The sequence below is a fragment of the Salvelinus alpinus genome, chromosome 31, assembly GCF_045679555.1.
Source record: "Salvelinus alpinus chromosome 31, SLU_Salpinus.1, whole genome shotgun sequence".
In the NCBI taxonomy this organism is placed as follows: domain Eukaryota; kingdom Metazoa; phylum Chordata; class Actinopteri; order Salmoniformes; family Salmonidae; genus Salvelinus; species Salvelinus alpinus.
The window spans coordinates 14,765,321-14,790,231 of record NC_092116.1 but is presented as its reverse complement, the minus strand read 5'-3'; the positions used below and the strand labels follow the sequence as shown (position 1 = coordinate 14,790,231).

Here is a 24,911-nt window from a genome sequence, read left to right as displayed (position 1 = left end):
TATAATTAATCACATAACGGGAGAGCTCACCATGGATCGAAATAATTGAGTAAAACACGTTCTAGAAATTGAAAGTAATCCGACGATGGGTAGTTTCTGCGCTCCACCATGTTTGTTTTTTCACAGAAACCAAAGATAATAAGAGGAGACCAGATGCGTGTGGTCTGTTTATAGTATGCATGTTGAAGCGGGTGTGTCGTCTACCATCGTTCACATCCCACCATTCACTTCCAGAAGGTCTGAAACCCAGAATGCATTGTATGTCAACAAACATGGCTCCACACATAGCTGGAATTAGCTTAGCTTATCATAATCAGTACATACTTCAAAAAAGTGTTTTACACACAATGTGTTCATTACTGTCTATGCAAGAATCGGAATGGATGTTTTGTCACCAGTACTTGAAAACATGTGAATAAAACAGTAAATATATAAATAATTACCACACCAAACATTTTCTGATAGTGATTTAATGATACAAGTGGCGCGTGCCGTCAGTCAATCAAATCAAATCAAATTTATTTATATAGCCCTTCTTACATCAGCTGATATCTCAAAGTGCTGTACAGAAACACAGCCTAAAACCACGTAACAATCACGTAACATCACACTCCCACTCTAAGAGATTCAGTGGTGTTGTTTATGTATGTAGATAGTGAGCTGAGCTGTAGCATTAGCAATGTCTTTCAAAAGGAGACAACTCACAAATGCGGAAATTCTGGAGTTTTTATAAAATTCTGACAATGAGTCTGAGTATGAAAGTCAGGAATCCGATTCTGACCGTGACAGTGAGGAGCTGCCCCCCAACCTTGTAGCTAGTGGGAACCCTGAATCTGTGTCTGTCTGAATGTATATGGTAACCTCTGTGTCTTTGACTCGCAGAGCTGTCTATTTATTTCTGGAGCAGCTTATTTCAATGTTTCTCCCCTGTGTAAAAGGAGTGGGTGAGGGTGTGTGTACATTATCTTCGTGTCTCTTGATAACTTGACTACAGATGTAGGATCTTAATTTGAGCCAGTTTGCTACAGCAGGAAAATAATTCTGCAGCAACAGGATATATGGATTCTAATTAATTTAATTTTCCGTTGGAGAAAGTCACATCTGAAATTACAAAATGCAAATTACAAACTTCAGAAGCCTTTTTAAACCTCAAATACTCTCCAAGTTAGAAATTTCCCCTGCAACAGGGTGATTAAATTAAGATCCTACATCTGTCTGTGCGCCTACAGGAGCAGCCTAAGGTAATTGAGCCTTTGGACTATGAGAACGTGGTGTTCCAGAGGAAAGCCCAAATCCACAGTGACCCTCAGCGAGACCTCCTGCTGTGTCCTGTCGACGACGTCTCGGTACACACGCGCGCACACACACACACACATGGAAAATGGCACATGTAGCGCTAAATAGGGTGTTGCAGCACTGGGAAGAAACACTGCTTGTTTTGTTTGTTAAAATTCCCACAAATGTTTTATTAGAGAACATTTATACAAGTGACACACTCTTTCAAATATGCTTCTAGAGACACTGGATACCAGACCCACATTTGAAGAGTTTCATTCCAAAACGATATATATCAATTTTCAGAAATGTTGGTAAATTAGCTTTTATTTTTCAAAGAAATTATGAAAGATATAGTGGGAAAAAACACAATCTAATCATGGCATGGGGTTGTTCAATGACAGACATGTATTTGTTTCAAATCTATCACTTGATGGTTTCATTTCAGAGAAAAATAATGTTTCTGCTATATACAGTATCCACTTCACTCTCAGAGAGAAAAGTAGTATTGCTAGGTTTTACACCATCAAATGTAACAAATAACTATACTTAATTTTTATAAAGAAATTTACAAATTATACATTTGTAACATCAATATTTAATGTTATAATTATTCAATACAGTAATATGAGAGCTGTATGTAAATAAAACATTTACATTTTATTTATTTATTTATTTATTAGATGAACTTGTCCAGAGTTAAAGTTAGTGCATTCACCTTTAGATAGCTAGGTGAGACAACCACATATCAAAAACATAAAAACTAATTTTCATACACATTCAAAATCTAAGAACAGTCATATTTTAACCCCACATTAAGGTGCCCATAAGCAATAATTTCTGGTGAATATAGCGTTTTGGAAACACGGTTGTTACTGCAATGGAACCTGTGGTATGAATATGAGGAAAAACTGCAGAAATGGTGATTAGTTTAAAACCGCAACATCAGCAAATTCTAGAAGAAGTGGCTCAAGGTGGGCATTTTTATAGATTTCCCTTTCTATAATTAATGTTTCCCTTTAAATTACTACTTCAAGTCCTAACACACAGCCTTGCTTCCCCCTGCAAAACCAATGTATTTATTGCTGAAAACAAAGCGAACAAACTACAGTAGTCCAATCCAGTCTAACCAAACTCATTCACAGACATTATTGGGACTCATTCAAATACAGATTATTGGGACACTTTCAAACATGTAGTTCTGCTCAGAAATCATAAAACAGCATGACTTTTCCCATTCTAAGAGACTGTTCTCCATCATCTCTCTCTAGGAGTCTCGGATCTCTCGTCAGAGGAGGACCGTGGTTCCCTCAGTGCCCCAGAATGCAGAAAGGGACGCCAAGAGCCTGTTTGCCAAAGAGGTACTCATTCAGTCTACACTAGTACACAACACATGCCTATAGACTTGACAAGGATATATGGTAACCTGAAGTTAGATCACCTTTCTGTCACTATGTGCACTCTCTATTTACCTGCTTCCCTGGTGTTGAACTCTAATGTTGACCTGTTGGGCAGTGCATCAAGACGTACAACATGGACTGGCACGTCATAAACTACAAATATGAAGCCTACTCTGGTGATTTCCGCATGCTCCCAAGGTAAGTCTTTAATAGAAAGCCATCATTAGAAACATGCTTCCAAGGTGCTGTATATCAGGAATAGAAAGAAGCCACTGATAGAAAGAAACGGCATAGGACTGACCATGTGGAAGACCTGAAGTAGATGTGTTGACGATATACCGTAGACCTAGCTTTTGATACATTGAAGATAAAGGAGATACTGTGAATTTGACGGTAGCTTACAGGCAGCTTGGTGGCAAGTGAAATTCTGTATTTCATATTACAGTATTCCTACTGTTATATTAATACGGTATCAAACAAAGTACTGTATAATGACACAGTACAATACCGTAAAGTTGACTGTATTATGTTGTTAAAACGCAAATGCTACTATAATCGGAATGAATGGATGAGATTTGTCAAGGGGAGTATTTTACTGTAATTACATGGGATTGGTGCAAGCAGGTTTACAGCATATTACAAACATTACAGCATTGAAACTGCCACAACTCCAAAACCACATGGAAACTGGAGATCTTTTCACATCACTGAATAGAGGTCATCCTGCAGAAGACAGCTAGCTACATTTTGGAATGTTGCACTTTGATACGGGGGTCACCAAAGCAGAAAGAAACGCAAAACTGTTTTGTCAATCACTAAACGATTATCACATAGAAATTAATTGCCCGAGAGGGGAGAGATGAGGTTGCACGTCCTTTAAAACTAACACCGCTCAAAAACCACACGGAATCTGGCAATAATGTGTACATCACTAGATAGAGGACAATTTTGTACATGTTGTAGTGTTGCATTTTGAGTAGAAAGTGGTCCGCAATGGTAATTGTAACGCAATACTTTTTTTGATAACGGGGCAAACGATTGGGGTGTAGTGCTGTTTAAACTAACACTATTCAAAGGCCACATGTAAACTTGGAATAACCTATACATGGTTGGTTAGTTAAGATCTTGTAAAAGGCTTCTATCTATATTTTGGATGTTGATTTTGGGAGGCTGCCATCATGGAAAAGGTAACAAACAACTTTTTCTGTTAACTTGAAAAGTGGCAACGGTTGGCTGCTATTTAAATGATAGTGTATTGTTGTGTGGCCAGTGACTTTTATAGCGAGACCACCCCGAATTATCAGTGCCATTTGAGAAAGAAACTGCATGGCTGCGTTCTAAGTCCTGCGACCCCAGTGCGTATGACAAAATCAACCGTACAAAACCAACAATATTGATCTGTTTTAAGCAATTGATCTTGTGTCATCGTGTTGACCATAAACTTTTATACTAACATCACCAATCTGAGGTCAAAATTATGTGTGATTTTTCCCCCCCCCAATTCGATGTGGTCATGGAAAGTAGTGTAATATACATGAATGAATTATGACAAAATATCTAAATGTCTTAATTTAGGATGATAGTAAATACAGCAAACTCAACAACAACAAAAATGTCTCACTTGTTTAACTATTTAGATAAAAAATGTTTTTCCTAAGCACAATTTAACCAGGTGCTCTAGACTTGAGCGTTCATATGGTCTGTGCAGCAGGCTGAACGTTTGACGTTCCTAATTTTAAATTGATGGGCCAATATAACCACAAAGGAGTTAAGTTGGTACAGCATTCTCACTCATGGGTACAACAAATATAGCCTCTCACAAGGCCCTGCCTCAAAATATGTTATGAACCAGAAACAACAATACCATTCACCCACTACGGTCAAAAAGATTTTGGCGCACCAAAGATATGATACGGTACTTTATTCTGTGGTGTGGAATTACAGTACCATTTGGGAAAATAGCTATTCTTTCCCCGCCCACAACATTTTCCCACAATGCACGATCATTTACAGTATGCTGCAGTAAAATGTTGAAAATACAAAAAATGCTGTTGGTCTGTTGAGGATATGGACTGGCTGTTGGTCCGTTGAGGATATGGACTGGCTGTTGGTCCGTTGAGGATATGGACTGGCTGTTGGTCCGTTGAGGATATGGACTGGCTGTTTGTCCGTTGAGGATATAGACTAGCTGTTGGTCCGTTGAGGATATGGACTGGCTGTTTGTCCGTTGAGGATATAGACTAGCTGTTGGTCCGTTGAGGATATGGACTGGCTGTTGGTCCGTTGAGGATATGGACTGGCTGTTGGTCCGTTGAGGATATGGACTGGCTGTTGGTCCGTTGAGGATATGGACTGGCTGTTGGTCCGTTGAGGATATAGACTGGCTGTTGGTCCGTTGAGGATATAGACTAGTGTTGGTCCGTTGAGGATATGGACTGGCTGTTGGTCCGTTGAGGATATGGACTGGCTGTTGGTCCGTTGAGGATATAGACTAGCTGTTGGTCCGTTGAGGATATAGACTAGCTGTTGGTCCATTGAGGATATAGACTAGCTGTTGGTCCGTTGAGGATATGGACTAGCTGTTGGTCCGTTGAGGATATGGACTGGCTGTTGGTCCGTTGAGGATATGGACTGGCTGTTGGTCCGTTGAGGATATAGACTAGCTGTTGGTCCATTGAGGATATGGACTGGCTGTTGGTCCGTTGAGGATATGGACTGTCTTTTGATACTGTACAAAGACACGATATGGAAATGACCAGAAGCGAGATACAGTAGGAAAGAGTTGATGTATTGAGTGTGTGTTGTCAGAAACCCAGGAATACAATCACCCTTTCTCACTCGTGTTTTGACAGTAAAGGCCTGAAGATAGACAAGCTTCCAGCTCACGTGTTTGAGATCGATGAAGACGCTAAAGATGAGGTGAGTGGGAGTTGATCTCTCTCTTTGTGTGTGTGTGTGTGTGTGTGTGTGTGTGTGTGAGAGAGAGAGAAACATTGATTATCAGATGATGTTGAGTGGTCTAGTATTGACCTAAGGTCTTCTGTGTGGTCAGTTCACTCACGCCTTCTGGCCTTGTTGGCTTGGTGGTGGTCCTGTTTGAAATACCCTTTTGACATAATGGGGCCAAGGATTGGTTGATAAAGAGAAGGACTTTGATAGTCAACTCATCCATTTGATACTGTATTGGCTATAACCCCCACCCAAAGTATTTAAGAAAATATGCCTACAACGAGAATGCAGTACATCAAATAACAGCAATTCAATACAGACACCGTAGCTTACATCCAGACAACCCTAACCCCCCACTGTGCCACTACGATGTGGGTTTGTGGTGAGAAAGGACATGCAGCTGTGCCCAGTAGTAAGGTCTACAAGCATGGCCTGGTCCCAGATCTCTTTTTTTTTCATTGTGACATTAGGAGGAGGCAAGACGGCACAAACAGATCTGGGACCAGATCCAGACCTCGCTGGACTTAGAAACCAGAGCTCGTCTCCTCTATAAATTGCTCTCCCCCCCCAAAACCCCCAATCCCCACCTCTCAACGGCCCAGCCGGATGTGAATAATCTTGGCATTAAAAAGGTTTGTAATTGAAGGAAAATAAATGGCTGCCAGCCATGGTCCTCTGATGGAGGGAGCAGAGAGCACGGACCCGAGGCTAGCACTGAATCATTCCAGGGCTATGTCTGTGACGACACCCTATTCCCTATATAGTGCATTACTTTTGACCAGAGCTCTATGGGGTAGTGCAGCATGCAGGGAAATTGGCTGCCGTTTGGATACAGCCCCAGTACTCAAGAGAGAGGGAGAAATTGAGCATAGCAGAGGCTATCAGTCCAGGCAGCACTAAAAGAGGCTGGCTAATGTTACATGACTTAGTGTCCTTCATAGCTGCAACACAGGCTGTTGACTCGTCTCAGAGGGAGGGAGCAGCCATGGTGTATCACTGGTAGCGCTACAGTATATGTCTATATGTAGTCTATTCCTTTTGTCTCAGCGTGCAGGCTTCTATAACCACTAGAGAGAGAGAGAGAGAGAGCTAGAGGGTGGTGTATAGCGATGGAGGGCGGTAGAGAGAGAGACTGAGATGGAGGGTGGTGTAGAGAGACCGAGAGATAGAGGGTGGTAGAGAGAGAGGGAGGGAGGGAAAGCGAGAGGAGAGCAATGACCATAAGAATTAATCAATGATAATGCAATCTGGGAGATTGGTGAGCGGTGGAGGGGGGTCTCAGAGGAACACTCAGAGTGAGTGAGGGAGGGGGGGGGTGGGAGTGATGAGGGCGGAGAGCAGAGAACCCAGCCAATTGGATTACAGGACGGCGCTGGAGCGAGGCATATGTACGATCGGACGAGCGCAGAGGGCAGAGTACCACTTCAATGTGATTAGAGCTAGGACACACATGCGCGCACACACACACACCTGTTAACTGAGCTGTGTGTGTGTGTGATAGCTATGGGATTTCTCTGTATGAATTTATCTGTATTTCCCAGCAGAAGTAAGTGAATTAGGTTATTTATTTGCCCAGTCATAGTAAGAATGTCCTGTGCTGTGGGATGGGATACGTCTTTGCTGTGACTATGTTCATTGAGTTGCCATGTCCTCTTCCTCGTGATGGATATTAGTGTTGTGATGAACGGTCCCATGGGTATTCTCTCTGCAGATGAGATGAGTGGTTGAACTGTGATGGTGGGGGTTAAATGGTTGGGGTTTAATGGGTTAAATGACTCCCACCTGTTCATGGGAAGCCATATCTTTCTGTATGAATTGGGTGAGCATTGTGTGTGTCTATTTGACTGACTGACACAGGTACGTTTGTTTGTGAATGTGTGGTTATTATTTCTGTGTGCGTTGTGCGTCTGTGTGTTTGCATATGTGTGTGTATTAGCCTATAGATATATCCACGCTCATCATCAATATTAACCCTTCCTGTGTGTGTGTGCCAGGACTCGTCCTCTCTGTGCTCTCAGAGAGGGGGTATCATGAAGCAGGGCTGGCTGCAGAAAGCCAACATCAACAGCAGCCTGTCTGTCTCCATGAGGGTGAGTCAGAACAACCCATCAGCCTTGTCTACTGCCTATAGACGGGTTGGCTGACAACATCAGGAAAATGATGGGCGATGTGGCCGGAAGGCGTGCGTTATGATTCTGAACGGTCAGATAGCTAGCAGCAATGACAAGATGCTGCCGTGTGGGGAATCATAGGTGGCAACGTTTCAGCTTGTTGTGTCTTGTTATTGATACCGTGTCTTGTTTTGAGGTGTTTTGACGGATGTCATGTCTATGCTATATACACAACACTTCCTCAACACAACAGATTTACTAGGATAGATCATCCCATCTACTAATATACACAACACTTCCTCAACACAACAGATTTACTAGGATAGATCATCCCAACTACTAATATACACAACACTTCCTCAACACAACAGATTTACTAGGATAGATCATCCCAACTACTAATATACACAACATATCTGTACTATAATTGATCAGCCCAACTACTAATATACACAACACTTCCTCATCACTGTGGATTGTACACAACTGGCGACCAACTGCGGTACTGTGCAGGCTCTTGTTCAAGACTAACATACAGTACCTGATTGAGCTAATACAAAAAGATATCTCTACGCAATGCCACAACAATAGATTTAATAACCAGCCTCCTCTACCTCTGTACACACGCATCGTTCAGCACCAGCCTATACAGCAGATATGAGAGAGGCTAAAGACGGCGTTGCTATTGGATTGATTTTTGAATTGAACCTCTCTACCTCTGGCCCTCAGGTGTTTAAGAGGAGGTATTTCTACCTGTCCCAGCTGCCGGACGGCTCCTACATCCTCAACTCCTACAAGGATGAGAAGAAGTGCAAGGACACCAAAGGGTCCATCTACTTGGACTCCTGTATAGATGTCATTCAGGTCATTATCCCATCTGGACATTACCAATACCATGAAGTGTATCTGCTGTTCTGTGTTTTTGTGTTGTTGCTTGCTCCTAATGTTATCGGAATAGATAGTTTGAAAATGTTATTGTAGAAGTACACCCTGACTCAGGGCTTTATACAGATGTAGGATCTTCATTTGAGCCAGTTTGGTACAGCAGGAAAATAATCCTGCAGCAACAGGAAATGTGAATTATTATGTGGATTATAATTTATGGACATTTTTCTAGGGGTTGATCCATTTTATTCATAAGGGTAAATCAAGTCTGAAATGTAAAACTCAAATACAGTACAAGTTTGCATTTCCTGCTTTGCAGGAACATTCTCAGCAACAAATGAGTGATCAAATTAAGATCCTACATCTGTAGATTGACCATTTGCTTACAGAGGCACACCATGTGCTCTGGGCTTTGTGTAGACCGACACATCTAGATATATTGTCTTGCCTGTCCTAGCTAGACTTCCTTTCTTCCTGCCAGCCATAAAAGGACGTCTGTGATAGTCAAATATATAATTCTATGCTAATACATTGAATAGGTCATCTCTGGTCTCTAAAGAGGCAAAGACGACAGCCGCACACTCAGAATCAGGCTTGTAACACAACAATAGTTGCTGAGAAAGAGGAATCCCCAAAAAACATGAAATATTTAGCTATTTTTAATGCTGGAACAACACTGGAAAAATGCTGGCTCAGGAAAGCTACAGTATGTATAACTCATAACTGGAAGGAATTCTGCTGGTTTTGTGTTTCAACATCCCAGTAAAAGGGAACTCCTTTGGGTTCGGAAAACCACCACTGTGACCACATGAACAAGTCCGTTTTCAGCTGTCGCAACACTTGTGGAAGTTAGGTCAGGATTCCTCTCCTCCACCTTTGCCATCCTTCAGGAACTGATTGGATTTTTTGAACTGCATTCCAGTCGCCGGGCAGAAAAAAATGGGTGCTTGCATTTTTTTCTCCTAATAAATGAGATAAACTTCTGAGTGTTGGCACTGTGTGGTACAGTAGACTGGAGAGGCTGCCAGGAAGCTTTCCATTGGTTAAAAGTATTTAGGAGCTATGAGTGTTTTTAGATGACTTTGTTTAGATGCCTATAACCAAACTTCAATATTTTCACCCCAGTGCCCTAAAATACGTCGTAACGGCTTTGAGCTAAAGATGCAGGAGCGCTTCAGCCACTTCCTGGCTGCGGACAGCGAGGCGGAGATGGAGGAGTGGGTGATCACCCTGAAACAGGCCCTGCAGAGCAGCACTGAGGGAGGAGACCGGAAGAACGGAGGAGACAGCCTAGACTGTGCCCTGGGTGAGGAGGGAGGGGACTGGACTGGACACACACACATATACTTATAATACACATACACACTCTGATATACATACAGTGTATGCTGTACTCTCCTACTCCTACACACTTGCATTACAAACAGACATGTTATTTAGCTACTCCACTCGTGTCATTATTCTCATAGCAAAGTTTCACCTGTCTTTCAACGCAGTAATCTCTAGGAGATTCAAATCCCTGCTACTGACCTGTAAACACACTGAAAAACGTTAACAGTCAATTACAGGATGATACACAGTTGGTACCAGAACGCAGCACTGTTTCACTTGGTTTCTCCAGTAATTTGATCTGACTCAAATTCAGTTCCCCTTTCACAATTCTTTGGAATTGTTTGTTGACATAGAAAGAAGTGATTGTGAACTATTGAACTCAGCGTATTACGGCTGTTACATTAGTGGAGGAATGCCAACATTATGTGGCTGTGTGTGTGTGTGGAAGTGCGTTGGAGGAATTTCACAGTTGGGGGAATGTATTTTCCAATTAGGAAATTGTCCTTTTGAAAACATTATGTTCTCATATGCCCCTGAAATGCAGAGAGATCTGGAAGGCTTGTACAGCAGAAAGCTGTGGGATTCAGCCTGGCTACTCTCCAGTTTCCCCTGCAACACAGTGAAGGGAGTCAGAAAGACAGCAGAGTTAGTAAGAAAAGCTGCATTTAAAAGGAAATGCCTCCCTCAGCTCATTAGGACATTGCTCAAGTTGGAAGAGTGGAACATAAAGTACACTCATCCAAGGTTTTTGTGCAGTTGCGGAATAGCCAAGTACATAACTCTAGGAGTATCAGATATCACAGAATTTCCACTAATATCAGATGTCATTATACTCATCCGAATCATACAGTACGCTATATGGTAAGTACTCCTTTCGACTGACACCTCTCTCGCCCAATCAGATGAGGACAGCAGCAGCCAGGGGAAGGGAGAGAGCCTATTGGAGAGTCTGGGGAGGAGCCTACACCCTGAACTCATAAAGGTCAGTGTTATCAGAGTAGAGATGTGATGTAAGGCTACTGTCAGCTATGCTTATAGCTGCTTGCATAAAAAAATTAACAGTACGCATGTATCCTTTTTGCCTTATTTTTGTACTAAGCACCAGGGCCCGTATTCACAAAGGGCTGATCTAGGATCAGGTTTTGCCGTATAAGAAGGGGGACATGATCCAAGATTGGCACTCCTACTCTTGAGAAGCTTGATGCATGCGGGCCCTGATAAATAATCAATGTTTGGCACTCCACTAAGACATAGCCTCCAGTGCTAAAAGATTCAGTCTGGTGTGTGTTCGTAGTGTGTTTTAGTCTGACTTGCTCTCTTCACCTCTGGTTTCATTAGTGGCTGTGCTGTATTGTAGTAGTAGTGAATATGTATTACCCCTCATCTACTACACACAAGGTAGTGAACCTAGCCCGGTACATGGTGGAAAAGGTTTTATAGGGTTATTCAGACTCAGAGCACACAGATGTAGGATCTTTAATTTGAGTTAGTTTGCTACAGCAGGAAAGCGAACAACTATCCTGCGGCAGCAGGAAATGTGGATTATAAATCATGGACATTTTTGTAGGGGTTGATACGTTTTTTCATAAGGGAAAATCAAGTCTGAAATGTCAAAGTGGAAATGACAGACTTCAGAAGCCTTTTTAAACCTCAAATACACTACACGTTTTAAATGTCCTGCAACAGATCAAATTAAGGTCCTACATCTGTATCCTGTTTCTCTTGGACAAAAAAGAAAAGCCCTCTTAAATAGTTGTATTCAAATACTGTATGTGTAAGCAGTAATATAAGCAGTAATGATTATTGATAAGGCATGTGTACTAGATAATTCATTCTCTAGTCAATTAGAGAAACACAATACCTCCACCTGACATATATAGGCTATAGTATGCCTAGTCATTTATGTGACGCTCACTGAGCTTTGATACCGTTACACTATCAGGGAACCACAGTTTACAAGCTCCCTTTATCTGTAGCAGGTCCCTAATGTAACCTACATCCTGTAACCCTGGACATAACAACAGTACAGTATCTTTATCCCATAGAGACCTCACTGCTTTAATGTATCTATAAACCCAGAGCAGCACATGGAGAACAAAGAGAGCTGTAATCTCTGTATGATGAGGCTTTTAACTGGCTCCTCTGAGATGTCCCAGCTCTCCTCTTCATAGAAGGCCTGGTTATCTCTACTGTCTGTCTGGGGCTGGGTGGTGTGAGAGGAGGAGAGTAAAGGAGAGAGGGATTTAGGACAAGAGGGGGGGATGGCGGAGTTCTCTGTTGAGCTCAGCTGTGACCTGAAGCTGTTATTTGTCTGTTCTTTCTGTCTCTCTGCAGTATGCTAGGGAAACCGACCAGCTCAATAAATTCAACAGGAATGAAGGGAGACTAAAGCTGTTCTCTCTGGACCATGAAACACAGGTTAGTACTGTTTGTTTTACTCTATTCATTTCCAATAGGACTGGCGCCGATACATAGGGCAGCCGTGCTTCTAGCCCCAAGGCAACTTTTTTATGTGTTATTTCTTACATTATTAGCCCAGAACATTTTTTGTGTTATTACATACAGCCGGGAAGAACTTTTGGATATCAGAGCCGCGGTAACTCACCAGCATTACGACCAGGAATACGACTTTCCTGAATCGGTTCCTTTGTTCGTACCCTCCAGGGCAATTGAACTGATTCCAGAGGCTGATCCAAAACACCACCGACAGAGAAGGGATATTCAGAGTGGACTTCTAGTCCGACTCAGGACTATTCAACGCTGGTCTGACCAATTGGAATCCACACTTCAAGACTGTTTTGATCACCCGTACTGGCATATGTTACGGGTAGCCTCTGAGAATAACATACACTGATACGGTGACTGAGTTTTTTTGTCTATCAGAAAGTGTATAGGAGATCTTGTACCCATTGTCCCTATTTAAACCTACCCTAACCAGAAACCGTGGATAGATAGCAGCATTTTCACAAAACTGAAAGCGCGAACCACCGCATTTAACCATGACAAGGTGACTGGGAATATGGACGAATACAAACAATGTAGTTATTCCCTCCGCAAGGCAATCAAACAAGCGAAATGTCAGTATATAACAAGCGAAATGTCGCCCGCTTTGAGGATACGACGCGGCCCGCTACCAAGGACTGTGGGCTCTCCTTTTCTGTGGCCGACGTGAGTAAGACATTTAAGCGTGTTAACCCTTGCAAGGCTGCCGGCCCAGACGGCATCCCTAGCCGCGTCCTCAGAGCATGCGCAGACCAGCTGGCTGGAGTGTTTATGGACATACTGTATTCAATCTCTCCCTATCCCAGTCTGCTGTCCCCACATGCTTCAGATGGCCACCGTTGTTCCTGTACCCAAGAGCGCAAAGGTAACTGAACTAAATGACTATCACTCCGTATCACTCACTTCTGTCATCATGAAGTGCTTTGAGAGACTAGTCAAGGATCATATCACCTCTACCTTACCTGACACCCTAGACCCACTTCAATGTTCTTACCTTCCCAATAGATCCACAGACGATGCAATCACCATCACACTGCACACTGCCCTATCCCATCTGGACAAGATAAATACCTATGTAAGAATGATGTTCATTGACTTTAGCTCAGCATTCAACACCATAGTACCCTCCAAGCTCATCATTAAGTTTGAGGCCCTGGGTCTGAATCCCGCCCTGTGCAACTGGGTCATGGACTTCCTGACGGGCCGCCCCCAGGTGGTGAAGGTAGGAAACAACACCTCTACTTCGCTGATCCTCAACACTGGGGCCCAACAAGGGTGCGTGCAAAGCCCCCTCCTGTACTCCCTGTTCACCCATGTGTGGCAAAGCACGCCTCCAACTCAATCATCAAATTTGCAGATGACGCAACAGTAGTAGGTCTGATTACCAACAATGACGAGACAAACTACAGGGAGGAGGTGAGGGCCCTGGGAGTGCGGTGCCAGGAAAATAACCTCTCACTCAACGTCAACAAAACAAAGGAGCTGATCGTGGACTTCAGGAAACAGCAGAGGATGGCACCCCCCTATCCACATCGACGGGACTGCAGTGGAGAAGGTGGAAAGCTTCAAGTTCCTCGGCGTACACATCACTGACAAACTGAAATGGTCCACCCACACAGACAGTGTGGTGAAGAAGGCTTCAATTTCAGGAGGCTGAAGAAATTTGGCTTGGCACCTAAAACCCTCACAAACGTTTACCAATGCACAATTGAGAGCATCCTGTTGGGCTGTAATCACCCCCTGGTACGGCAACTGCACCGCCCGCATCCGCAGGGCACTCCAGAGGGTGGTGCCGTCTGCCCAACGCATCACTGGGGGCAAACTACCTGCCCTCCAGGACACCTACAGCACCCGATATCACAGGAAGGCCAAAAAGATCATCAAGGACAACAACCACCCGAGCCACGGACTGTTCACCCCGCTATCATCTAGAAGGTGATGTCAGTACAGGTGCATCAAAGCTGGGACCGAGAGACTAAAAAACAGCTTTGATCTCATGGCTATCAGACTGTTAAATAGCCATCACTAGCATATTAGAGGCTGCTGCCTATAGGCATAGATTTGAAATCACTGGCCACTTTAATAATGGAATACTAGTCACTTTAATAATGTTTACATATTTTGCATTACTCATCTCATGTATATACTGTATTCTATTCTACTGTATCTTAGTCTATGCCGCTCTGACATTGCTTGCCCAAATATTTATATATTCTTAATTGCATTCCTTTACTTAGGTTTGTGTGTATTGTGTGAAATTGTTAGATATTACTGCACTGTTGGAGCTAGAAAGGCAAGCATTTCGCTACACCCACAATAATATCTGCTAAACACGTGTATGTGACCAATAAAATTTGATTTGATTTAATGTTTGAGTCTATTAAAGCAGACCTATGGTATGATGAGTATAGATGTGTATACCTGTAGATGAACAACATGTCATGTCTGTCTGGGCAGTCCCAGGGCCCTGCTGGCTTCACTGGCATCAAGTGAACGTCTCAATTAGAGAATGTCTGTGTATGTACATTGGATGTGTTTCCATGACGATGGATGCCAGAAGCTAACCAACATTCCCTCCTTAATCTTTCTTCCTGACCTCCCTCTCCTCCTTCCCCTCCACATCCTCCTCTCCTCTCTCTCCTCCCGCCTCTCCACTTCTTCCTCCCCTCCCCTCCAGAGGTTGGACTTCTCGGGTATAGAGCCTGACGTGAAGCCGTTTGAGGAGCGTTTCGGCCGACGCATCGCCGTCAGCTGCCATGACCTCACCTTCAGCCTGCAGGGCTGTGTCAACGAGAGGGGGGACGGGGTTCTCACCAATGTAAGGTCACATAGACACACACCCTTCTGCTCCAGCGTAGGTCACCGCTACAGCTCGACACTCCGTCTGAGAGAGGGACATTTGTGTGCTACATGAATTATGCATAACAGAGAACAACAGATACAAAATTAACATCAGGCTCTTTGTGTTTCATGCTGTATATTCATCTTATGTTGATATCATTATTTGATATAAAAAGTATTATCCTAAAATAGTACATATTTTAATGTAAATACAAATTACACTACAGAGACCTATGTCATGATCCACATTCACATTTCCTGATGACTGTAGTTAGTTCGCATTCTGCTATGAGTGTGAGATGAATGCAGTGCCTCTTTGGCGTCAGCCAGCAGTATAGAGAGCACACTAGTGAGTACTCCCTCTCCCTCCTTCAGAGTGGATTATCGTCGACATGAAACACAGTGATGAATAACTTCATGCCCACTAGAGCATTTATAGAGCTGGGGGGGGGGGGGGGGATGTTGGCTGACCGACATTTGCGTGGTTAGGAAATAGTTCTACTCTCCTCCTCCCATCTTAAACTCAAACTTAGATAGGCTTAATGGTTCCTGAAAGGAATGGCCATCATTCAATATGCTTATATCTACATAAGTGCACATACACTCATACACACACGCTCTTTGTTTTTACCTTGTAAATACACACAGACACGCTCTACCCCACACACATACTCCCTTTCCCATCTATCTCTGTTATCCAGGTGGAGCCGTTCTTCATCAGCCTGGCTCTGTTTGATGTGTCTAAGAGCTGTAAGATCTCCTCTGACTTCCATGTGGACCTCAACCCCCCCTGTGTACGAGAGATGCTGAACGACACCTCTCAACTCTCCCCTACATCAGAGGGAGGAGGTGGCGGTGGTGGTGGAGGAGGAGGAGTGAACAGTGATGCAGGGAATGGGAATGGTCTGCCCATTCTACAGAGGGTGTCTGAGTCTCTGCTGCGTTTCCCTACTCAGGTAGGACCATAGTGACCTTACCTGCCCTATACCCTGTGTGTTGGCTTGTGTTGAGGTTTGTTTAAACACACACATGAGTAGGCTAAATCATGCTTGTGTTTCTGTAGAAATTATGGTGGGATCACAGAATCCCAAGATTAGAAACTTAGTCTGTCTCTCCCTTATTTGATATAAATACTTTAAGGTGAAATTCTTAATTAGTGAAACTGCCACGACAGTTTGGGATATTACAACAACAAAGAAGTTACTGCAAACAACGAACACTATTTTTTTCCCCTCTGACATTTCAGGCTTGATAGAACAACAGAATATATGCTGCAATTAGTTTTCACCATGCTGCCGGAGGCTCCTCTCCTCCGTTTCTCCTCCCTTTCAACAACAAGACAAAAACAATAACTGTAACATAGACACAGGTAGTCAGGAAGCAGGTGCAGTTAGTGAGTTTGATAATAGCGAACATGGAGCGATGCAAAACAAGAGAAGCGTCTGACATAGAAACATTAACAATACTACCTGATGACTGATAACAAAAGAGTGCTATACAAAGGGTAAATAATCAAGTGAGCAATGAAGTCCAGGTGTGACTGATGATGAGACGCAGGTGTGCGTAATGATGGTTGCCAGGTGTACATAAAGATGGGTTGCTATGCTTAGACAGGTGATGTCAAACGCCTGAGCGGGAGTAGACGTGACGATCACAAAGGCGCTGGGGCGAACAGTGGGCTGTTTCACTTAATACAGATTCCATCTTTTAGATTTTCAGTTGATGATCTTAATGATCGGCTATGAAAAGCCAACTGACATTTACTCCTGAGGTGCTGACTTGCTGCACCCTCGACAACTACTGTGATTATTATTATTTGACCATGCTGGTAATTTATGAACATTTGAACATCTTGGCCATGTTCTGTTATCTCCACCCGGTACAGCCAGAAGAGGACTGGTCACCCCTCATAGCCTGGTTCCTCTCTAGGTTTCTTCCTAGGTTTTGGCCTTTCTTTGGAGTTTTTCCTAGCCACCGTGCTTCTACACCTGCATTGCTTGCTGTTTGGGGTTTTAGGCTGGGTTTCTGTACAGCACTTCGAGATATCAGCTGATGTAAGAAGGGCTATATAAATAAATTTGATTTGATGAGACAGGGAAGAGGCTCCCCTTTTGAAGACCCTCTAATAAACTCAGTCGAAGTCTCAACTTACTGTTACAAGGTAGAATACACAAGGTGCAATTTCGAAACTTGGTTGTGCATCAGCATGATAGTCACTTAATTAGTACATGTCAGCAAAACACATTTTGATTAGTAAGTTAGTCTAGCGGCCAGCTATCTAATCCTGTGGTAATTACGGTCGAATTAGAGCCTGGGGGGCCCCCATTTTCTTTTCGTCAGTCTCACTCAGGTGTCATGTTAAAAACTGCAAACATTTCTCGCCACCGTGCAGGACATAAGGTGTAAAACTGCTCATTTTCTTCTCCGCCACATGGCAAAATGAGTAGAATTACATGATATGAACACCAAAACTGCTGACTGAAGACGGGACGGCCAGGCATCCGTGCGATTGAGTCCGTTTCTGCGTGATGAAACTTTCTTGCTCCTTTCTGAAACAAGGGAGAGGGTAGTCAAGTGGATTTGGTTCAGTCAGTCATCTTAATGAACCCTTCCCAGCTAGCTAGTTTACTGCTTGTGGCTAGAAACATGAGCGAGGAAAAAGTTGTGACTTACGAGTGTTCAGAATCATATTTTTTTTTCAGTAATTGTTTCAATTTTTAAAACTAAAATATAACATTAGACGTTAATGCCGTAGTGAAGGCCACTGCGACACAGTGCTGTTGTGTTGTCGGCTTGCAGCACAAACCCTACCCATTGAGTAGTGTAGACTGTATCACGGTGACATCCAGATGGTGACTTCCAATATTACAAGTTATTTATCATGTAGACTGCTATCCTACTCAACATAAAATCAAGTAGGATGGAACAAATTGGCGATGGTGACCCAGACCAGGCCCAAATCCCTGACATATGACGAAGGAAGAGGTGGCGTTATAGAGGCCGGCGTGCGGGATACCTGACAAGACTACGGCGAGTGGACAGACCGCCTCTACCCTATTGGCCAACGTGTAATCACTGGAGAATAAGCTGGACGAGCTCTGTTTGAGACTATCCTATCAAAGGGACATGAAGAACTGTACTATACTATGCTTCTCGGAGTGATGGCTGAACAAGGACATGGATAAAATACAGTTAGCTGGGTTTCCGGTGCATCGGCAGGACAGAACGGTAGCGTCCGGTAAGCTCCGAGGGGGAGGGGTGTCTCTTTGTTAACAACAGCTGGTGCTCAATCTCTAATATTAAGGAATGTCTCTGGGTTCTGCTCGTTTAAGTTAGGATACCTCATGATAAGCTGTAGACCATGCTATTTACCAAAATAGTTTTCAGGTCATAACACACACACACACACACTCCTGCTGGGCCCATTAACAGGATTACCCAGCAGCATTACTGACGGTGCCCAGCAGTAAATCACAGTACACAATCAGACCACTGCAGTTCTGAACCTCCCACCCCTAGACTTGAAACATAACAGCAAGAACATAGGCAAGGGAGAGTGGAACATGGCTGCAGAATACCCTGTGAAATGGAAATAATGGAAAATAACTGTGGATAACATCTAGACCCAGAAACAGAATGAAGAACAGAGCATCAAACAATAGAATCAATCAAGACGATGGTCATTCTCACTCTCATTGGTCAAACAATGCATGCTGATGACACAAAAAATGGAACTTGATTAAGCTCTTTCCCAGTGTGTGTGTTTGTGCGTGGACCTAGCAAAGACTAGCAGGACACAGAGAAATAGATGGCCTACTTCTGCGATTACTGTCTGATTATAGACAAGGAGGCCAGCAGATCACAGTGTAATTGAGGTGCTGTGTGGGTGTAGTCCAAGGACAGCCTCCTTCAGCCCTCAACTCTCTCTACTGCATCGGTCAGTAGCAGCAGCACAACGGTAGTCAAGGTGTGGTACTGGTACAGGTACTGATACTGGCAGGCTCGCCTTAGTCAGGTCCCTTATTAATGTCCCATCTCTCTGGTACTGGAATTGGCAGACTTACTTCAGCCAGCTTTAGACATATTTATATTGTGAATAAAGTGTCGTTTTAAGGGTATCGCCCATGTAACTGTGTTGTGGTAGCAGACATTAGCTAGGCCACGCCATTCTGTCATTAGCCAAGCCACAGCTAGAGCATTTTAATGGAACTCATTATGTCACAGCTGATGTATATTTACTGATCCAAATGTCCCATTCATGTCTCAAGAACTCCACTCTTACTGTCCTGCCACTCCCAGGAATATCATTGTGTGTGTGTGTGTGTGTGTGTGTGTGTGTGTGTGTGTGTGTGTGTGTGTGTGTGTGTGTGTGTGTGTGTGTGTGTGTGTGTGTGTGTGTGTGTGTGTGTGTGTGTGTGTGTGTGTGTGTGTGTGTGTGTGTGTGTGTACATGACACTGTGAGAGCCACGGTTGGCTTCATATCACTGACCCCATAATAGTTTGAGTTCTGTTTGGGTTTCCTCTAACTTCAACCACAAACGACAGCCAATTCCCTGCCCCAGGCCCTGTATAGGAGACAGTGGATAAACTATGACTAGGACCTACTCTACATATAACAGATGTCACATTCTCAAACTGTAAAAAGAATACTGAAGTTTAATAGCAATGTTTTCCACCTCTAAGGTCTGCATCATGTTTAACAGCCTCATCCTCCTCCCTCCATCTGTCTTCTCCTCTAGGGTATATTAGATACACAGTCTTAAACCCTCATCCCTCCTTCTGTCTTCTCTTCTAGGGTATATTAGATACACAGTCTTAAACCCTCATCCCTCCTTCTGTCTTCTCTTCTAGGGTATATTAGATACACAGTCTTAAACCCTCATCCCTCCGTCTGTCTTCTCCTCTAGGGTGTATTAGATACACAGTCTTAAACCCTCATCCCTCCGTCTGTCTTCTCCTCTAGGGTATATTAGATACACAGTCTTAAACCCTCATCCCTCCGTCTGTCTTCTCCTCTAGGGTATATTAGATACACAGTCTTAAACCCTCATCCCTCCGTCTGTCTTCTCCTCTAGGGTATATTAGATACCCAGTCTTAAACCCTCATCCCTCCATCTGTCTTCTCCTCTAGGGTATATTAGATACACAGTCTTAAACCCTCATCCCTCCGTCCCTCTCCTCTCCTCCCCTCCAGGGTATCTTCTCAGTGACCAACCCCCATGCTGATATTTTCCTGGTGGCCAGAGTGGAGAAGGTCCTACAGAACGGCATTACACACTGTGCTGAGCCCTACATCAAGACCTCAGACATCAACAAGGTTTGTCTGTGTGCGTGTGGTGCGCGCGTGTGTCTACGTGTGTGTGCATGTGGTGCGTGTGTGTGTGTGTCTGGTGTGCCGCTTCAGACGTCAACAAGGTCCTTTCCTTCGCGCCTCTCTCACCCATATTACTGCTATTGCTATTATTAGACCATGTGTCAGAGACAGGACTTACATAACCCCCCCAAAACCAATGGTTCGAGAGCTACTTTTTAAATTGAATTGCTTCCTATTTTGGTCTCAGTTCCATCATGATCAATTGAGTAGCTGTTCCACTGTTATAAATCATAAAGCCTGTGTTATTACCTATACATTGGACTCATTCTGTGTTCCCCTCCAGACTGCCCAGAAGGTTCTGAAAGCTGCCAAGCAGACGTGTCAGCGCCTGGGCCAGTATAGGATGCCCTTCGCCTGGGCTGCCAAGTAAGACACAGCTTTTACACACCAGTAACTCATACACACTACCGACTCACGTTGTGCTATCATACGGCAGATTAATGGAATGTACATACCACAATCTCAATGTGCTCTCCTACAATAAATGTAATGTATCCAATATAATAAGAAGTGAAACAAATCAATTAAAATGTTATTATTCACATGCCCCGAATACAACAGGTGAAGACCTTACAGTGAAATGTTTACTTACGAGCCCCTAACCAACAATGCAGCTTAAAAAATATATATATTCGTAATAATAAGAAATAAAAGCAATGCAAATAGTCTGGGTAGCCATTTGATTAGATGTTCAGGAGTTTTATGGCTTTGGGGTAGAAGCTGTTTAAAAGCCTCTTGGACCTAGACTTGGAGCTCCGGCACCACATGCCGTGCGATAGCAGAGAGAGCAGTCTACGACTAGGGTGGCTGAGTCTTTGACAATTTTTTAGAGCCTTCCTCTGACACCGCCTGGTATAGAGGTCCTGGATGGCAGGAAGATTTGCCCCAGTGATATACTGGGCCGTACTTACTACCCTCTGTAGTGTCTTGCGGTTGGAGGCCGAGCAGTTGCCATACCAGGCAGTCATGCAACCAGTCAGGATGCTCTCGATGATACAGCTGGATAACCTTTTGAGGATCTGAGGACCCATGCCAAATCTTTTCAGTCTCCTGAAGGGGGAATAGGTTGTCGTGCCCTCTTCACAACTGTCTTGGTGTGCTTGGACCATGTTTGTTTGTTGGTGATGTGGTCACCAAGGAACTTGAAGCTCTCAACCTGTTCCACTACAGCCCCGTCGATGAGAATGGGGGTGTGCTCATCTCCTTTGTCTTGATCACGTTGAGGGAGAGGTTGTGGTCCTGGCACCACACGGTCAGGTCTCTGACCTCTTCCCTATAGGCTGTCTCATCGTTGTCGGTGATCAGGCCTACCACTGTTGTGTCATCGGCAAACTTAATGATGGTGTTGGAGTCGTGCCTGGCCGTGCAGTCATGAGTGAACAGGAAGTACAGGAGGGGACTGAGCACGCCGCCCTGAGGGGCCCCTGTGTTGAGGATCAGCGTGGTTGATGTGTTAACTACCCTTACCACCAGGGTGCGGCCCGTCAGGAAGTCCAGGATGCAGTTGCAGAGAGAGGTGATTAGTCCCAGGGTCCTTAGCTTAGTGATGAGCTTTGAGGGCACTATGTTGTTGAACGCTGAGCTGTAGTCAATGAATAGCATTCTCACCTAGGTGTTCCTTTTGTCCAGGTGGGAAAGGGTAGTGTGGAGTGCAATAGAGATTGCATCATCTGTGGATCTGTTGGGGTGGTATGCAAATTGAGTGGGTCTAGGGTTTCTGGGATAATGTTGTTGATGTGAGCCATGACCAGCCTTTCAAAGCACTTTGTGGCTACAGACGTGAGTGCTACGAGTCGGTAGTCATTTAGGCAGGTCACCTTAGTGTTCTTGGGCACAGGGACTATGGTAGTCAGCTTAAAACCTGTTGGTATTACAGACTCAGACAGGGAGGGGTTGAAAATGTCAGTGAAGACACTTGCCAGTTGGTCAGCGCATGCTCGCAGTACATGTCCTTGTAATCCGTCTCGCCCTGCGGCCTTGTGAATGTTGACCTGTTTAAAGGTCTTACTCACATCGGCTGCGGAGAACGTGATCACACAGTCGTCCGGAACAGCTAGTGCTCTCATGTATGTGTCAGTGTTATTTGCCTCGAAGCGGGCATAGAAGTAGTTTAGCTCGTCAATATGTTTACTTTGAGACAGTGTGATGATCATTTATTTGCATCTAAGGTGTTCCTGTACGGTGCACATCCTCTTCACACCGAGGTAAATATGAGTGTGTTTTACACAGTGGAGGCTGCTGAGGGGAGGACGGCTCATAATAATGGCTGGAACGGAGCTAATTAAATGGCATCAAACACATGGAAATCGTGTGTTTTGATGAATTTGACACCATTCCACTCTATTCCGCCTCAGCTATTACCACGAGCCCTTTAAGGTGGCACCAGCCTCCTGTGCTTCTACACAGTAAATATGATCCTGTCTGTGTGTGTTGTTCTCCAGGCAGGTGTTTAATGATGCCCAGGGCAGTCTGGACATGGACGGGAAGTTCTCTCCTCTCTATCGCCAGGACAGTAGCAAGATCTCCACCGATGACCTCATCAAGATGCTGGCTGACATCAGGAAGTGAGTCATCAATAAGACCTATGATGGCTGTGACAGTACACTGTAGGGGGTTTGGCGTGCTGTCTGTGCTATATGTCAGTCGGTATCCTAGTGTCTGTTTGCACTGCAGGCGTACTCTGGTTTTCTAGTGCTTTGACTGTTTCATGCACGTTCACCCTTTAGGCCAGAGAAGAACAAGCTGCAGATGATCCCTGGACAACTAAATGTCACCATCGAATGTGTGCCTCCAGACTTCTCAAGTGGGTAGTTTTATTCAGATATGTGCACCATCCATATTCAAACATTTGCCTTAACTAGTGTTGTTTCAGCCTGTCGTTTACATTAGATTGAATGATAAGTCAAAGTGTTAGTGGTTAATTTAATTAGTTGATGACGAGTTATATTGATTAGTTGCACTAATGAACTCTTTACTCTTGCCCCCCGTATGTATGCATTTATAAAGCCTTTATAACAGCTACTTAAGACGTTCTAACATCGATTGCTCTAATGTCCTCCCTTCTTCTCCCTCAGACACGGTGACCTCGTCCTACATCCCAGTCAAGCCCTTTGAGGAGGAGTGTGAGAGGGTCTCTGTGGAGATGGAGGAGTTTCTCCCGGGGGAGGCCAAGTACAACTACCCCTTCACTGTCTTCAAGAACCACCTGTATGTCTATCCCCTGCAGCTGAAATACGACAACCAGAAGACCTTCGCCAAGGTGGGGGAGAAGAGGGAGGGAGTGAGAGAGAGGGAGGAAGGGGAGAGGGAAAGCGAGGGAGATGGTTTTAGTCATCAGTGTGGAAATAGCAACACCAGACTGACTTGCAAGCATTGAGTGCAGTTGGTTATTGTGTTTACAGCTCGCATGACTACTTATTGACTGTCCTTCTTCCTGGGGGAGTTATTGTGTTTACAGCTCACATGACTACTTATTGACTGTCCTTCTTCCTGGGGGAGTTAGTGTTTACAGCTCACATGACTACTTATTGACTGTCCTTCTTCCTGGGGGAGTTATTGTGTTTACAGCTCACATGACTACTTATTGACTGTCCTTCTTCCTGGGGGAGTTATTGTGTTTACAGCTCACATGACTACTTATTGACTGTCCTTCTTCCTGGGGAAGTTATTGTGTTTACAGCTCACATGACTACTTATTGACTGTCCTTCTTCCTGGGGGAGTTATTGTGTTTACAGCTCACATGACTACTTATTGACTGTCCTTCTTCCTGGGAGAGTTATTGTGTTGACTGAAGTGTCTTTTATCCTTCCAGGCAAGAAACGTAGCGGTGTGTGTGCAGTTCAGAGACTCGGACGAAGAAGGCGCGGCCCCTCTAAAGGTGAGCGTTTGTTTTGGATGAGAGGTGTGTGAGGTTGTGAAAATAACTGGGAGTCCCTAGGAAAGAAGACACACTGTTGAAAAAGTGGTCGCCAAAAAATAGAGGAGAGAAAAAAAACTCTTACGTAAGCCAGTTATTACAGCTGGCAAGGAGAGATAATGAGATCACTTACTCACTCACACATTGAGCAACATCCACACACGTTGAATATTTCTGGGTGGAAACCTCCATCAAACGGCTAAAGAATTGTTTTTAGATGGACTGATAGCCAATGGTTTAGGTAGCTAGCATTTACAGTACCATACTGTAGACCTAAGTTCTGCCTGTTTTAGTTGTTTGTTGCTGTGCTGGTCTTTTCTGTACT

The 24,911-nt window shown here is 44.0% G+C and overlaps 1 protein-coding gene across 7 annotated transcripts in view; it reads left to right on the top strand.

Annotated features, from left to right (window-relative positions):
• LOC139561653 (dedicator of cytokinesis protein 11-like) overlaps positions 1 to 24,911 on the top strand; it is a 120,286-nt gene that overhangs the window by 8,515 nt on the left and 86,860 nt on the right. For all 7 annotated transcript variants that reach the window (XR_011672178.1, XM_071378898.1, XM_071378902.1 and 4 more), the window contains exons 2-18: positions 1,230 to 1,346; positions 2,547 to 2,636; positions 2,791 to 2,873; positions 5,528 to 5,594; positions 7,619 to 7,714; positions 8,465 to 8,599; positions 9,746 to 9,926; positions 10,855 to 10,934; positions 12,287 to 12,370; positions 15,132 to 15,272; positions 15,997 to 16,251; positions 20,490 to 20,612; positions 20,953 to 21,035; positions 23,111 to 23,233; positions 23,396 to 23,472; positions 23,744 to 23,928; positions 24,482 to 24,547. Coding sequence is in view for 6 of the 7 variants with exons in the window: in XM_071378898.1 (XP_071234999.1) it covers positions 1,230 to 1,346; positions 2,547 to 2,636; positions 2,791 to 2,873; positions 5,528 to 5,594; positions 7,619 to 7,714; positions 8,465 to 8,599; positions 9,746 to 9,926; positions 10,855 to 10,934; positions 12,287 to 12,370; positions 15,132 to 15,272; positions 15,997 to 16,251; positions 20,490 to 20,612; positions 20,953 to 21,035; positions 23,111 to 23,233; positions 23,396 to 23,472; positions 23,744 to 23,928; positions 24,482 to 24,547 (1,986 nt within the window). In the remaining variant the exon portion in view is untranslated. The remainder of the gene's footprint in view (positions 1 to 1,229; positions 1,347 to 2,546; positions 2,637 to 2,790; positions 2,874 to 5,527; positions 5,595 to 7,618; positions 7,715 to 8,464; positions 8,600 to 9,745; positions 9,927 to 10,854; positions 10,935 to 12,286; positions 12,371 to 15,131; positions 15,273 to 15,996; positions 16,252 to 20,489; positions 20,613 to 20,952; positions 21,036 to 23,110; positions 23,234 to 23,395; positions 23,473 to 23,743; positions 23,929 to 24,481; positions 24,548 to 24,911) is intronic.